The 16,228-nt window shown below is 37.9% G+C and overlaps 1 protein-coding gene across 1 annotated transcript in view; it reads right to left on the bottom strand.

Moving 5' to 3' along the window:
- Positions 1–1,141, bottom strand: part of LOC139741533 (dihydropyrimidine dehydrogenase [NADP(+)]-like) — a 33,046-nt gene extending 31,905 nt beyond the window's left edge. The window contains exon 1 of the mRNA XM_071652112.1: positions 1,004–1,141. Coding sequence (XP_071508213.1) covers positions 1,004–1,042 — 39 coding nt within the window. The 5' untranslated portion in view covers positions 1,043–1,141. The remainder of the gene's footprint in view (positions 1–1,003) is intronic.
- Between the last annotated feature and the right edge of the window lie 15,087 nt (positions 1,142–16,228).

Here is a 16,228-nt window from a genome sequence, read left to right as displayed (position 1 = left end):
TATCTCAACATCGCTATTAAAGCAACAAGACTAATTAAAGTAAGAGATAATGTCAAATTGAATTCGTAAGCTGTGCATGGTTCCTAAATGCGGAAAAGGGGAGGGGGCTGGAATGGATTGCCGTCTCCTATGTACATTGTATGTAAGTATTGAATTGAAAATGAAATTCATATTAAATTTAACAAACAGAAAACTAGATTCTACCACTGTCAGCCTCTTAACTAACATTAGATCCTACTGTATAAATTACAAGTAGACAATACAACTAAAAAATCCTATTCTAAATGAAATGTAACTGTTTAATAGTACCGGTAGAAATTCTGATCAAATCTTCAGCTGTGTTGCTATTGGATGTATATCCTGAATAAACAAACCTTCGAAATCAATGTACCGGTAGGCCTACACTTTCTCATTGTAACATGTAAGTTTGGATTTCAAGGATTAACTGTACTAACTTTATTGGTAGTATAGGAGTAGATCGCACTGATGTGGTGACAATGGATGAAGCGCTCTCAGTCAGCTCTCCTGGCCTTGCTTACGTCACACTCCCCTCCTCCTCACAGGCCATTCACAACCACACTTCTCAGAACTGGGGCATTGTCATTAATTGATCTACTCGCACTAGACTCTACTACTACTTACTACCTTACTATGCCGCACAACTCATTTCACTGATACATATATTATTACATGACCGAAAGATCAGTTTAAAAAAAAATGGTATAAAACTCCTTCGCACAACTACAGCCGAAGAGATTGTTCCGTCTAACAAGTTACACTTCGATCCGTTGGCCGGTGCTTCGGTCGATGGACAGGTGTCGACGCGGGCCCGGGTACAGTAGCCCAGTGTGCTAGTGACGAATCCTGTCAGTTGTATGTGTAGTGACAGCTAAGCATCATATTACTAAACTCGTCCATGTTTTGGTAGGGGCTACTTTGTTTACAAAATGAAATTTGGCTTGCGATCATCTGAACCAACTCAATGCTGAACAAAATTACTTACCTCGATGTCAGCGACATCTTTAGATAACTGTCGAGACATTGTTGTGCTCAATATTTCCTTGCTACTTGAAAAAAGCTCAATCTAATGTTGAAGTTCGTAGTTAACAACCCAACTTGGACTGGGCCTTCTGAACCCGAGTCCATACACAAGTACAAAGTGGGCAGGTGTGAATACGAATAATAGCTGTGATCGATCCAACGTCGAATGTGCGTAACCGAAAAGCGATTGCAAAACTCAGTATTGCCGTACAGTCGTGCCTGTAGTGTGCACGCGAGCTGAGGAACACGTACCAGTAGAATAAAGGGAAATAAAGAAAATAAAAACAGTACAACAGGTGGTGGTGTACCAAGTCATGCGGAAAGTAGCGACACGTTTCCACCGGAAACACCCAAGGGCACTTTTGTTGTTGGTCTCATTTTTATTGTTGGTATTAACGGCGGGAATTTTCGTCCAAGCTGGCTTCGGCTCTGCTACTTTACCGATTTCTCACTGTGTCAAATAATGTGCATAAATTTCACGCACATTAGAACCTATGACCCAGGAAATAGTATTTTCAACGTGTCCCGAAAAAGGTTAATTCTTGTCGAAGGACCAAGAGTCATTTTGGGAATTTGACTCTATCAGGGAGGTGAGAGAATCACCTCCCTGGTTCTATCAAATCTTGCCAGGCCCTGTTGAAAGACAGTAGGGCCTACTTGAACAATTGTTTAGTTAAAAAAAAAAATGAACTCCGGCATATGGACCATAATTATAATATAGGCATATAATACCTTCTTCAAGCAGTGAAGTTCAACATATTGCGAGTGTCAGTGCAAATCGGTCGTGACCAATTATATTTATAGATTATTTCAGGGTGCTTTTTTTTAATGTATGATCCATGCAAATTAGTGATCCCACATATTCCCGAGGTCAGCAATGAAATTCGCCATATATGAATGGAGCAAAAATCTGGAAGGAAACGCTATCGGGTGAGTGTTGTATTATGGTATTATTATCAATGGAAACGGGCTGATTATTTCTTAAATCCATTTCATTTCATGTCATTTCATTTTATTTAATTTCATTTCGTTTATTTCATTTCAAACAAGGAACATTTTCATACACAAAATAACACAATATCAATACAATGTAGTTACAAAGAAAAATTAGTGAAGTGAACTATACTACGCATCACAAAAGCAAATGAAATTGAATTAAAATTAAAGTAGCAGGAAATGGAGGAGACATGCTGTAAAGCTAAGTTCATTTTGCAGTCTTCCGTGGACAAAGTGCACAACACATCAGACCTATACGAACAAACAAACAAACAAACAGACAGACAAACAAAAAACACAGTGTTCTCTCTTGTTAAAGAGAAAGAGAAAGAGAGAGAGAGAGAGAAAAAAAGAACACAGTGAAGGAAAAAGAGGAACTTATTTTGAAAGGAGATAAAGTAGAAAGAGACATGAAGACAGGAAGAGAGAGAGGGAAAAAAGGCCAAAAGGGAGAAGAGATGAAGGGTTTATTATACCAGCACACGCAAGGCACAAGATTCAATGGATCACCGAGGTAAATACAGAAAGGGAATAGATAAAACAACCCCCCCCCCAAAAAAAAAAAAAAGACTATGAAGAGTAAGAAAAAGAGCTCAAAATTACGGCTAACTAAAATGTAACTCATTCCGCTATATAGGAATTTATGAACAACTTCTTCAGTATGAATGTAAATGTGTTTAAACTTAATAGAACTTGTGTCATAAACTATTATCGAGAGAATTCCAAAATTTGGGGCCTGTAAAAGAAAATATAGATTTAACAAACATAGCCCTACACACTAAGAAAAAAAGGTTCAGTAAGGGAGCTAGAAGGGTTCGAAGTCGCGAAAATGGGTGCAAACTACACGATTTGAAAAAATGGTGGAACTTTGCTTCTTATATGGTTCATTTTGGGTTCGATCTTGCCACGGTCATTGACGGTGCAATATTACGCCTCAAACTAGTCTCAAAACAAAGGCCATCCTATGGTGTTGCTCGGTACTAAAATGCAATATTACATATCCTTGTGCTGATATTATGAACATATATTTTTTGATATCAGGAAAATTAAGTTTCTTTCATATTCTATAATCATTCATCGAGAGTATATTTTCAAATTAAGTTGAGTCCATGATGAAAGGGGTCTACTAAAAAACAAACGTAGAATACCTGATTGCTTGTCTGGTATTGACCAATCACATTGTACACATAACCTAGGAGGTTTAACAGATGAAGTTCCAACTGGATGTAATTATTCAAATAGTCGTCAGATTTCTATTGCTGTACAAAACAATTCCACAGGTGCATTTGTGCCTTCGCTGATCGGGATTCGATGCCGCCGTCTCGCTGAGCAATCTGAAGATTCATTTTGGACGTTTACATAATTTTGCTTCAAATGAAATCCTATACTTTAAGATAAAAACATACAAAACAAAAGTCAATTCTGAACAGAAATATTATTGTGCAAAAGTGTTAATCAGAGCTGTTTCATGTGAAAGTGTTTAAACTGTACCCTGGATAGCCGGTTTATTTTATCACTTTTCCTCATGATTCTGACAAAGCAAACTGATATGAATCTTCAAATAGAATTCTTTATCAATAGAAACATCAGATTACTGCCCAGGCATGCCTATTAGAATAATGTTCGTTTTATTTCATTTTTTTTTGGAGCAATTTCTATTCGTGTATCCCCGTGTCTTTAACATTCACCTAACCTATCTCTTGTTGGTTGTGATGTCGAAACGTAATTACCATTACAAAGACATATCTTCCTGTTTGTGGTTCATTCTTGCTAAGGTGCAATATTGAGCCCATAACAAGTCTCAAAGAAAGACCCATATGGTGTTGATCGACACTTGAATACAATATTGCATACCGTCGTGGTGCTACTATGTACATGTTTTTTTTAAAGACATCATAAAACTTGATGTTCTCTTATAATTTCAAAATCATTCATCGGAGCATTTTTAAATGAAGTTGAGTCTTTGATGAAAGGGTCTGCGAACAAGCTAACGAAGAATACTTGACTGCTCGTCTGGTATTGACCAATCGAAATGGAATATGTCACAGCATTCCCTGCATGCTTACTGTGCGATGATAGAGTCAAACCCTACTACACGCTAAAGATTTTCGTTGCGACTCGATCTCGGGACAGAAAAAAAAAGTATATATTTTTTCAAGGCCCTCAAATCTGGAATTCCATCCTTTCTGATGTGAAATGTAAGAAAACGGTACAAAGTTTTAAGAAAGCTTTCAAACGTATTTTACTTGAAAGGTTTTCTGGAAGTTACCAATATCATTTTACGAATTTATAAGAGACTAGCAAGATAGGGTGTGTTTGTGAAAATGACATCTTGTGTATTGCTAATATGCGCTGGTCCATGTTTTTGTCTGTGTATGCATGTGTGTGTATGTGTGAGTGTGTGTGTGTGTGTGTGTGTGTGTGCCAATGTTTTTCTCTGTATATACAATGTATTTACTTTTCCGGGATTAGTTTTAAATAAGGCCAATTGCCTTCTCACTCACCCCTTCACTTGATATCTTTTGCTGTTTGTTTGCTTTGTTTGTTTGTTTGTCACATTGTTATTTTATTCGTACCATTGACAATTGTCACATTTTATGTATGCATATTTTATTAAGTGAAAGTAAAGGAAATGATAAACTAAAATCATTTAGAGAGCAAACTCGCGGATATATAAGGGTGCAAACTACACAATTTATTTGTAAGGGTTGATTTTTTCCCCTTTTTTTCATGGATTCATGCACGGTAAAGCCTAAGGGTAAAATGCATGCACATGAAAAATGTAAGCACATGTTTCCGTGTGCTTGCAAACACCACATTTTAGAATGAAAAAAAGACTAGCTGTGATAGTGGAATTTCTCATGAATAAATAATAAAGCATTCAAACCCTGGCCATTGTTCAACACCAATGTCAGGGTGTTAACCACATACTCCCATACACACCCATTGACCCCTGTGCAAAGTGAAAATTTTGTACAGAGGGTTGGAAATAGAGCAAAATCTGTAACCTAACTGTGAAATTGATCATAGATTTCATGAAACTGATTTGTGTTTTAAACCACCTCCAACAAAATTGTACACTATACAACTATCTCCCATATCAATGATAGTGTTATCTGATATATAGTTACTGAATTATTAAGAATCAAAAGTGGATTTTTTTTTAAACGCCTATTAATCCATAGAATACATTCGATGCAAAATAATGACATGGATGTTTCCTAAAGTGTCAATTCACGGACCCAGTAGTTTGGTCACCTGGTGTGGGCATGTTCATTCTTTTCTTGAACATGATTTATGAATTCAATGAATTGTTGAGTCGTGCAAACTTATGTGCACATAAGTTGACTCCCAGATGGCTCATTGTACAGCTCGCTCATGCGTGTTTGAGCTGAGCATCTAGCGCAAATTCCATTTCCACAGCAGATCAGCTCTTCTGAGGCTTTTCGTAGCGGCTTACTGCAACTCTGACTTCAAAATTATTTTGTCCACTTCATAATATCAAGACCCCGCAGATTCCTATACTACGTGGAAAATGGTGAGTTAAAACATCATCGTAAAGCATGATTTGAAATATCCACAATGTTCTCGACCAAGGCCTTACTCTCGATATTACCCTTCATCAAATTTCTTGTATCTGTTATGTTTTTGGTTGTATAGCCATGTCTTATAATGTAGGCTTGCAGGCAGTAATATTAAAATGTTCATTTTAGAGTTCTGTTAAAACTGGCTAGTTTTATGCGTGCTGTTGTCTGTTCTATTTTGCTTTGTTTCGTAACCATTCTGTGGAATTAGAGCAGCTTTAGCGATAAAATGTCTTGCTAAAGATGTCATGGCATTCCGATTTCAGATTTCAGATTCATTTATTGTTCATTTTAATAGGAAATTCTTTTTGTTGGTACATGGGCGTGCACATAGGAATATCTACATACATGCATAAACTCACATATATTCATGTACATGTACACATTATAAATGATACAATTTTCACTACATACACAATTATACAAGCATAATTTACACTCACAATACAGTGAACACATACATAATCACAAATTTCAAGTAATTATTTATATTTACCGATCAACAACAAAACAAAATAGCTAAGAAAACGTGGAATCGGATATTCCTAAGGAAGTGTATCCTTAACATAACCTTTACGCCACCTCCCCCCCCCCCCACACACACACATCCCCAAGGATAATACATCGCGTCGTGCCATACCACATTTGATTGATAACGAATTAAAGGAACGGAAGTTGATGAATAATTGTTGATAAACTTATGGATAAATAGACCAGTGTACTAACTAAACTCATAATGGCAAACATTGCACGCTTATCTTTATGCTGGGATAATTCTCTGTAGTCAGGTAGTGTTAGTGGTGGACTTAAGTTCACCCTGTATGCAGCAAGGCAGTGCATAAGAATTGAACTATACATTAAGCTGCCATGGAGAGAGTTATGTAGTCACATTTACATAAGTTAGCTCTTCTGCAAAATTATTACACACGCATGAACAGTGGCCTTGAACTCATGACACTTGATTTTCCTTTTCAGGTATTCAAGCAAGATAGAATATGATGAAGTTGCGCGCATTCTCCTGATCACGTAAACTTATATGCAATTCTGAAGGACAGAGTGATTCCTCAACAAAATATGTAAGTTTCATTAATGGATTAATCCGTAATACATGTATATGTATTTTCAGGTTATTGATTCATCTAGATTTTCAGCATGTGATATCCGTGAAGTATATTATATTAAAGCTTATTATTACACATGAACGCAGTTCTATCAGTTACTATAACGTAGCCACCGTTTAGTGGGTTGCGGAAAATTTGATAAGACTATAGTGCAATTTTTGATACCATCTATAATCGAGAGATATGTTACTCAAGTGGACCACTGCGATCATTCATTATTGCCTTTTCCGTTCTACGTCTTCTCAGTTTTTTTTTGTCGGACTTTTTCCTGAAAACTCCATGATGGATTGTAACTCATACAGGCAGCATCTCTACCCCGCAAGAATCTTCATTTTTTTCTTTTTTATTTATTTATTTATTTATTTATTATTTATTTTATTTTATTTTATTTTATTTATTTATTTATTTATTATTTATTTTATTATTTTTTTTTGGTGTGCGCCTCCATAGGTAGCCCCACTCATTTAGGGCTCTGATTATATTGTCTCTTTTACCTGGTTTTTGCTGCATTTTTGCAGTATGGTTGTTTATATTGTATTCTGCTTGTGTCAAGGATCTTGCTAGACCATTTCTAGTCAATTTTTTGGTAAGTTAGCTGTATATTTAAGCAGATGAATTTTGTATCTTGATACTGTTGCCTACTCTGTATTGCCATTTTCAGTGTCCAGCCCAGTGTTGCACACTTGCTTCATGCATCTTGTATGTGTACTTGCTTTGTACTTTCAATAGCACCTTTTGTTGTCACACCGTTCACATGTGTATGTCAATAGCATCACCTCCACAGCAATGGAGGGGATTAAGATCTGGCGTCTCTGGAATCTCTTCTTTTGTATACCTCTGATTGTATCTCTCTTGAACGTGAACCATGTATTCATGTTGCCAACTGATGCTTGTAACTGTAATCACAGTCTACTTTCTCCTGTTCACAGGCTTGTCAGACACTGTGGTAAACCTGTTGCATACTATAGCAACACATGTGCATGTTTTCAGTTTAATAGCCATCCTACTGTCCGGTGACATTCAAACAAACCCAGGTCCATGTACTGAAGTCGATGTAATGCAACATGCTAATGAGTATTGCAGTAGTTTTCAACCGAATCGTATTACATATGATGTACATGCCCTCCATCAGTTTAATGGGAAGCCCAGTCATCTACTTCCTTTGACTGTTTGGAGAAGGGTATGTGATCTTGGGATTGCGCAGCAGCGGCGTACTCACAGGGGACGCCGTAGGCGGAGGATTCCAAGGTCACAGTCCCTTTGTGATGCTTCCAGTGGGTCTCAATTTGGTTTATGGAACGCAAGATCCTTGACGAATAAAGTCGATGCAGTGTCAACTCTGATCATAGATAATGATATTGATGTGTTGGTCATCACTGAGTCATGGCTTTCAGGTGACCAGAGGGATGAGCCTACCCTTGCTGAATTGAAATTATCCCTTCCAAATTTCAATATTATCAATCATCCCAGAAAGACATCTAGAGGAGGTGGTATCTGCGTCCTGTATAGGTCTGCTGCGCGTTGTGTTGTCAATGACACACACAAATTTATGTCTTTTGAACTGCTAGATTTCACGATTCATCTCACTTCTTCATCTACTGTTCGGGTTTATTGCATTTATCGCCCACCCCATTCCTCTCGTCACACCTTTACCAGCAACGACTTTCTTGATAAGTTTTTAACTCTCCTCGAGAGTGCTGCTGTTGATGCTCATCCAGCTATTCTTCTTGGTGACTTTAATATACATGTAGATGATTCTGCTGATAGTTTCGCTCAGTCTTTTCTCAATGCCGTTGAAGCCTTTGGGTTTCATCAACATGTTAAGGGTGCCACTCACCAAGCAGGCCACACACTTGATTTAGTCTTTAGTAGGAAATCTGAAGATATTATTTCCCATATCACTGTATTGCCATCTTTGCCATCTGATCACTCCGACATTCTTTCCGCCATTAATCTTAAAGGCCCACCAAATCCTAGAAGAAAAGTAAGCTTTAGAAAGCTTCGCAATATTGACACCAACTCTTTCCGCCAGGACATTAAACAGGCTTTGTTGACTTCCCAGTGTACGTCTTGTCCTACAGAAGCAATTTCAATGTATAATGACATGCTGAGTAATCTGTTGGACAAGCATGCCCCTGTTAAAACCGTGACTGTGACAATTAGACCCAATGCCCCTTGGTTCTCTGATGAGATTAGGGAGGCCAGGAGGCGTCGGCGTCGTGCTGAACGTCGCATGTTGAAGTCCGGCATGCAGACTGACTTGGACCTGTATCGTCAAGAATGTGAGCTGTACTACAGTCTGATTACTGATGCAAAGTCCCAGTATCTGAGAAAAGAGATCGCCAATGCTGACTCGAAACGACTATTCAACTTCGTGAAGAAACTGTCCACCCCTTCTGACTCTTCTATCTATCCTGAACACTCATCTGATTCAGAACTGGCGCACAGGTTCAGTATATTCTTCATGAAGAAAATCGATGATATTGTGTCTTCCTTTGTATCTGACGTGAACCATTTGGAGTTATCCGTCCAGGCTCCTGAGAACTCTTTGAACTGCAACCTGAGCGAGTTTAATCCAGTCACTGATGAACAGCTTCGACGTCTCATCATGCTATCTCCACCAAAATCTTGCAGTCTGGACCCTCTTCCAACTTGGCTGCTCAAAGAGTGCCTTGATGAGCTGCTTCCGGTTCTAAAAAACATCATTAACACATCATTGTCATCGGGTATAGTTCCAATACCTTTCAAGACATCTCTTATTTCCCCTCTGTTGAAGAAACCGAACCTAGATCCCGATGTCCTGAGCAATTACCGACCAATTGCCAATCTGCCATTTGTGAGTAAGCTTCTTGAAAGGATTGTGTCTACACAGTTAATGTCTTATGTTGACAGTAATCATCTGCTTCCCACAAACCAGTCAGCATACCGCAACCTCCACTCAACAGAAACTGCCTTGTTGAAAGTGCTCAACGATCTCCTTCTTGCTGTCGACAAGGGCAATGAGGCTGCTCTTCTTCTTCTTGACTATTCGGCTGCGTTTGACACGCTCGACCACACGTTGCTACTACAACGACTTAGTAATGACTATTCCATCACAGGCACTGCCATCCAATGGATCAAGTCATATCTTCAAGATCGCACACAGAGGGTGATAATCAATGGGACCTGGTCACGTCCTAGTCCTATCAGCTGCGGAGTTCCGCAAGGATCCGTTGCCGGCCCCCTTCTTTTTCTCCTCTATGCAGGTCCACTCACCAGAATCATCAATTGTCATCATGGAGTCAACTACGCTATGTATGCTGACGACACTCAAATTTACATAACTATGTCACCTGGCGATAGGTTTGCTGCTGTAAATTCACTGAGAGAATGTCTCAACGACATCAAAGCCTGGTCCACTGCCAACAGACTCCGTCTGAATGAAGACAAGTCTGAACTCATCCATTTCTCATCACAGTTTAGGAGCACAGTTCCTCTACCAGATCTAACTACTCGGGACGGGATTATTAAGGTCTCTGACTGTGTTAGAGACCTTGGCTTTACTTTGGACAAACACTTAACTCTTAAACACCATATCACAAACATTTGTAAGTCTGCATCATTGGGTATTTTCAAAATAGGGAAGATCAGGCGTCTGCTTGATCAATCATCAGCTGAGCGGCTCGTCCATGCCTTCGTCTCCTCCTATCTGGACTACTGCAACTCCCTCCTTGCCGGCCTCCCTCTTTCTCACATATCCCCTCTCCAATGTATCCAAAATTCAGCCGCTAGATTAGTCTCCCTTAGTAGGAGACATGACCATATATCTCCTGTTCTCCGCTCACTCCATTGGCTTCCAGTACATTCCCGTATTACTTTCAAGATCCTACTTCTGACGTACAAAATCACACGTAATCTTGCACCCATATATCTTCAAAACCTAGTCTCTCTCCGCTCCTCCTCTTCTGCCAGACCCCTCCGTTCATCTTCCTCTCTCCAATTACTTCATGGCCCACGTACAAAAACCCGTTATGGTGACCGAGCCTTCTCTTCCATTGCTCCCACTCTTTGGAACAAACTCCCTCTTTATATTCAGAATGCCTCATCTGTCGAATCATTTAAAATTCTTCTTAAAACTTACCTGTTTAATCAGCTGTAATTTTTTTTTTTCTGGAGGCGCACACAGTTATCAATTATTGTACCATTGTATCACATGTATTTTTCTTTTCTTTTCTTTTCTTTCTTCTTCTTTTGTTACTGTTAACGTTAATTTTGTTAATGTTATTGTGTTTTCTAGTCTATTTGTATGAGTAGCAAAGTGCGCTTAGAAACGTCAGTATGAAGCGCCATATAAATGCAATTATTATTATCATTATTATTATTTATTTTATTTTATTTATTTATTTATTTATTTTTATTTATTTATTTATTTATTTTTTTTGGGGGGGGGGGTATTCTTCTTTTCTGTAACCAGTATTATCAAAGTAAATCAAATCAATGTTATGAATAAGTAGAGGGGGCTATATTTTCACTTTTTTGTGTGTGTGGTAGCAGGATTAGAGGTGTCAACCATAATGGGCATCATTACACCCATTGCCATGGCCAGCACCCGGATCATCATCTGTGGCAAGCTCAGCAACGGCTGAATGGCTGAGGTCTATAAGTCTTACTCCTTTCCTAACTGTGTAAAATATACAGCAAACTGATGTTGAATTGGCATGTAATTTGATGTTGTCTTACTTTGTTATTTTATGTTATGAAGACTTTGAGTTCGTCAGGAAAAATGTGGGAATATTTGAATATGCCCTATGTCATAAATGTATGCAGGCCTACATAAAAGGTGTGTATTTTCATCTCAGTCCAAATTCGCCACATTTTTCTTTTCACCATGACTTTACTCAGGCTATTCCACATCTATTCTTTTTTTTTCAGCTCTAACTTAATGATGTCGGCATGCTGTCTCCTAATTCCCCGTCTGCCTGGAGAGGACATGCTGTATGTCTGTGACAAAGTAAGTGCTGCACTTTTATTTTTTTATGGGAAACGGGAATTCCATCTACTTTGTGACTAGAAATATAAGAGGAATATTTCTTTGCAACATTATCATGTTTTACTTATATGACAAAGAGCTGAAATAAATCGATCCGACCGGATTTGTTTAGAAACCAATATCAAAGCTTAAAGGGATGGTATAGTATTGGTGGAGGTGAGGATTTGGGCTTTTAACTTTTTGTGATATACCAAGAACCTACTTATGAAATAATAGAGAGTATGCCATTCTAAGAGGAATTCTAAAGATTATTTGATGAAAATTGGTTTTGAAATGGATGAGCCATCCAAAAACAAAATAAAACGCAGCGATCGTGATAAAAAGTGAGTCCTATATTATATTATTATTGCTCTGTTTTGGATATCGCAGCTATTTCAAAACCATTTCTCATTATTTCAGCAAAAGACGTTAGAAACCTGAAGTAGATCTATGCAATCAATTTAATTTTCCATCTTCTGGTCAATGGTCATAGTTGTAACCTGTTAGTTTATGTAAGCAACACAACTGCGTATAGTGTAAACGACCTATTTCCTTCGAAATTTTATTCAGTCATTATTTATTTATGCCAAAATCTCTTTCAGAACCTGACAGGACTAAATCCCACAATCTTCACTGTGAATGCTGCGCACTAGTGACATCACTATTTGGCTGGATGGTTGTGAAATCTGCCCGAATTCCTGTATACAATCGTGTCTTCCTTCGCTACAATGTTTCCGGCCTTCTGTGCTCTGTGGCTTTCAGTATCCCAGACAAGGCAGAAACACCCGATGCATACTTCAGCAGCACATTGCAAGCCTTGATCTGAACAGGCAACTATCACGAAGAAGAACCTACGGCATGTCATTAACAATATTGTTCAATAATTGTCTTGATATAGTTTACCAGCCTAAAGTTTTCATGGTGTATACTTTTACAAGGAATTGTCACCAGAGAAATGATGTTGTTCAGCTTGTCCCTCCGTTCGTACATCAGTCTGTTATCGATTATGGCAACGTTGTATCACGAAGGGAAATGAAACGAAAAGTACAAGTGGACAAGTTAATGCAGGGAGATTACTTTAGCAGTTGAACACATCGTCACAAATTGAGGAATATCGGAAAATCCGTTGATGAACTATATATACACATATATTTAGAGTTTCAGTGCCGCCATTACGAGATGAGAAAGCTACATCTTTGACGTCAACCATGGAAAATTATATAAAGAAATGTAAAGAAGATAGGCATAGTTTCACGTTTCTAGCATTACAAAAGGAGCACTTGATTTCCTTCATCCAGAAAGGGGGGTAATATTACCCTTAACATTATGGCAACGACAAATAAGTGGAGGCAATTTGTACTTTTCATTTAGAATCAGATTTTATGGAATTCCCTTGATATTTTCTTCATATACGTTTCCATACATGAAAGTGACACTGAAACTTTAAAAAATGCATAACTTCCACTGGATCATACGATTTTCCATGTTCACTTAGGTGTTCTTATGATATTGCTCCAATCCACGGGTACATTTGGGTTTCATTCCCCTTTAAGTACTGTTTGAGGTATCCAAATGAAACTTTGGATATGTATGTGCGATTGGACGAAGTTACTTCTACCACCTTGTGGGTGCCAGCGTTCAAGGTCAAATATTGTAGGTCATTGTTAAATTCTACAATGTCATTTCGTGCTCTTTCTTTGTATCTCACCTTGTAAGCACTGTCGACATAGTATTGTGGTGTTCTTTTAATAAATTTCCACACTTTTGAGCTATATGAACACCAAATTCACTCCTCATATCATCTAAAGATGGCTGTCAAGTGTTGATATTGGTGAAGTCCGACTCCGTCAACAGTCAAAAAGTCAATGAGCTTACATTTGAAAATCAGTGTAATCACAAATTCGATATGTGGGCAAGACATCACTTCGCTTTTACCTTGTTAGATGGTGAATATTTGTGAAGCTTCCGTTTCTAATTCATACAGCATCAGCATACCTTATGTCTGAAAAAAGAAGATTAGATACTTTGGCAACAGCGTGTAAAATTCGCAAAATTTTATTTTGTGCCTTATTTGCTGAACAAACGTCGTAGGAGGACTACAACTTGCCAGGCAGTATGGCGGAACAATTACTCTATTATTAGCGTCATAGAATAAATGACAATGATGTGGTTCTGAAGCATGCTATTCATTAGATACTTTTGCAATGACTCCATGTATACTTTTAATCGAACTAGGTATATAATCATCAATGTCTTCGTACTTGAATAACGACAGAATGATTTCGGTGAGGAAAGTTTTCTGTCACGTCATTTAGGAATAAGGGAACGTGTCAATATTATGCTATTTGTTCCATAGTTATTTCTGAAGTGGTTAAATGTATTTTCCTTTAAAAAAAATCATTTTATATATACCTACGTTGCATCCAGATGCCTATTCGTTGAAAAATATGGGCAATGTATTCAAAGGTCAAAGATCATACACTAATGGGCCTAGGGTATACAACATTTCACTAGTTGTTGTTGTTTGTTTTGTTTTATTTTGTGGTGTTTTTTTTTTTTGGGGGGGGGGGGACACGGTTCAAAGTGTCCTGAAACCTTGTATAATGCATGCATTTAGTCATGTATGATGCCAAACTGTTCCCGCTCATACAAATGCAGCCGTTTCAAGGAAATAACATAAGATTATTCTTATACTCCATGATTTGGTAATGCTTAAGTGGTTCATAAGAGTCCAGTGAAACTGTGTACAGAACAAAAAGTGGATATGACAATGGTATACGATATCCGCAATTTACTCTTTGACGGGGTCTATCATCCGATTAATATGTATAAGCACGGTAGTCCCCTTTTCGGAAACTACAAGTTAGATAAGCTGCAATCATTTTGCACGCGACCATGGCGTTATAGCCAAAGGTGATCTGCAAATCCCTGTGTGCCTACAGAGGATTGGAAAACGTAACGACTTTCTATGTACAGAACAACGAAACAGAAACTGGTGCATGTATTATTCTCAGTCACTTTGTTAGTCATTATGATGATTTGCTCATTGCAGTTCCGGAATCTCAGCTCGAGGGACTCGAATTGATCCCAAATCAGTCGGAATGCGTGTATCACCCAAAACAAAATCTGAATACATAACCATGATAACTGCGATTCTGCCTAGTCTCCATTGGTAGCCCATAAGCCCATATTACAATTATACCTTGTATTTAGATGTTTTCATCGAAATGCCCGTATACCTGTATATGGTATGCGTATGTCAGTTAGGTATCTAAACCATAATAAATTGTAGTCGTAATCTAAGTGCCAAGAATCTCATGATTTGAATAAGTGTGAACACCAAGACATGTCGTGATAAGGACTTTAATTGGCATCGTCATTATAAAACAAACTATTAATTGTAAGACATGTTTTAAATTTTAGATAAATTCATGTCCGCTATGCTGGAAACATATCTTTTTGATGATTCATGATGACGTCACTGTAATACATGAATATTGTACGCATGGAAATATGTAGGCCTATTCGTTTAAATGCATACAAACAACTTGTTAAATCCTCTTACATTTTTTTTTAAAGATATGGTGCATACTTTAGAAATGTACGTAGCATGCTCTTGTTTTTTGAGGCTTTGTGTACTGGTAAAAATCATATCTTATTCTTATAGATTATGTGAATAAGTACGTATTCAAATGCGTTTTGAATAAAACGTATCCAGACAAATGTATATCATATTTTTACCTCTTCCTTCATGCAGATGTATGCTCTTGCCTAGAGGGTTTGTTTGATAGATAGTGATAGTGCTCACCTCATTGGAAAGGTAATTGGGTAAATATTTGGTTTTAGTATGTCATTCAAACACAACTATAAGTTAACTTCTACATTAACATTTCAAAACTCACAAATTCCCCACACACATTTCATGATTCACAGGATCCAAATTACACCAATCTTATTTACTTTGCAGAGTGCAACAACAGCATAAGTTTGATATACTGAGCAAACAGGCTTGCATTAGTTCGCACTATTCAAGGTTTAAAGTAGTTAAGTAACCAAATTGTACCTTGTTATGTGATGCTAAGTATATTTACCTTATATGTATAATGTTGCAAATATGTGGTGCTTATTTCATCCAAAACTGCTGCAAAATTGCTTCTTTAAAGGAGCCAATCAGTGTCACTGCCTGTTCCTCTAGAGACGCAATATTGCCCAGTAATCTCAAGGTGCACTTGAGGTTATACTAGGCAACATTGCGCCTCTAAAGGCGTAGACAGTGACACTGACTGGCTCCTTTAAAGAAGCAATTTTGCTGCAGTCATGGATCAAATAAGCACCACATAGGTGCAACATTATACCTATATATATGGCACAAAATCGCACCCTCAAGAGAGGCTACAATCTTGGAACTTAGGGTGCTTCTTTGCACCCTCACGAAAGGTGTAAAGTTGCACCAAAAGTAGAGGCAAGAGAGGGTGCAA

The sequence above is a fragment of the Diadema antillarum genome, unplaced genomic scaffold (assembly GCF_040938485.1).
Source record: "Diadema antillarum isolate AM-2024a unplaced genomic scaffold, OU_Dant_1.0 seq00000932_RagTag, whole genome shotgun sequence".
Lineage (NCBI taxonomy): Eukaryota > Metazoa > Echinodermata > Echinoidea > Diadematoida > Diadematidae > Diadema > Diadema antillarum.
This window is presented reverse-complemented; position numbering and strand designations above follow the sequence as displayed.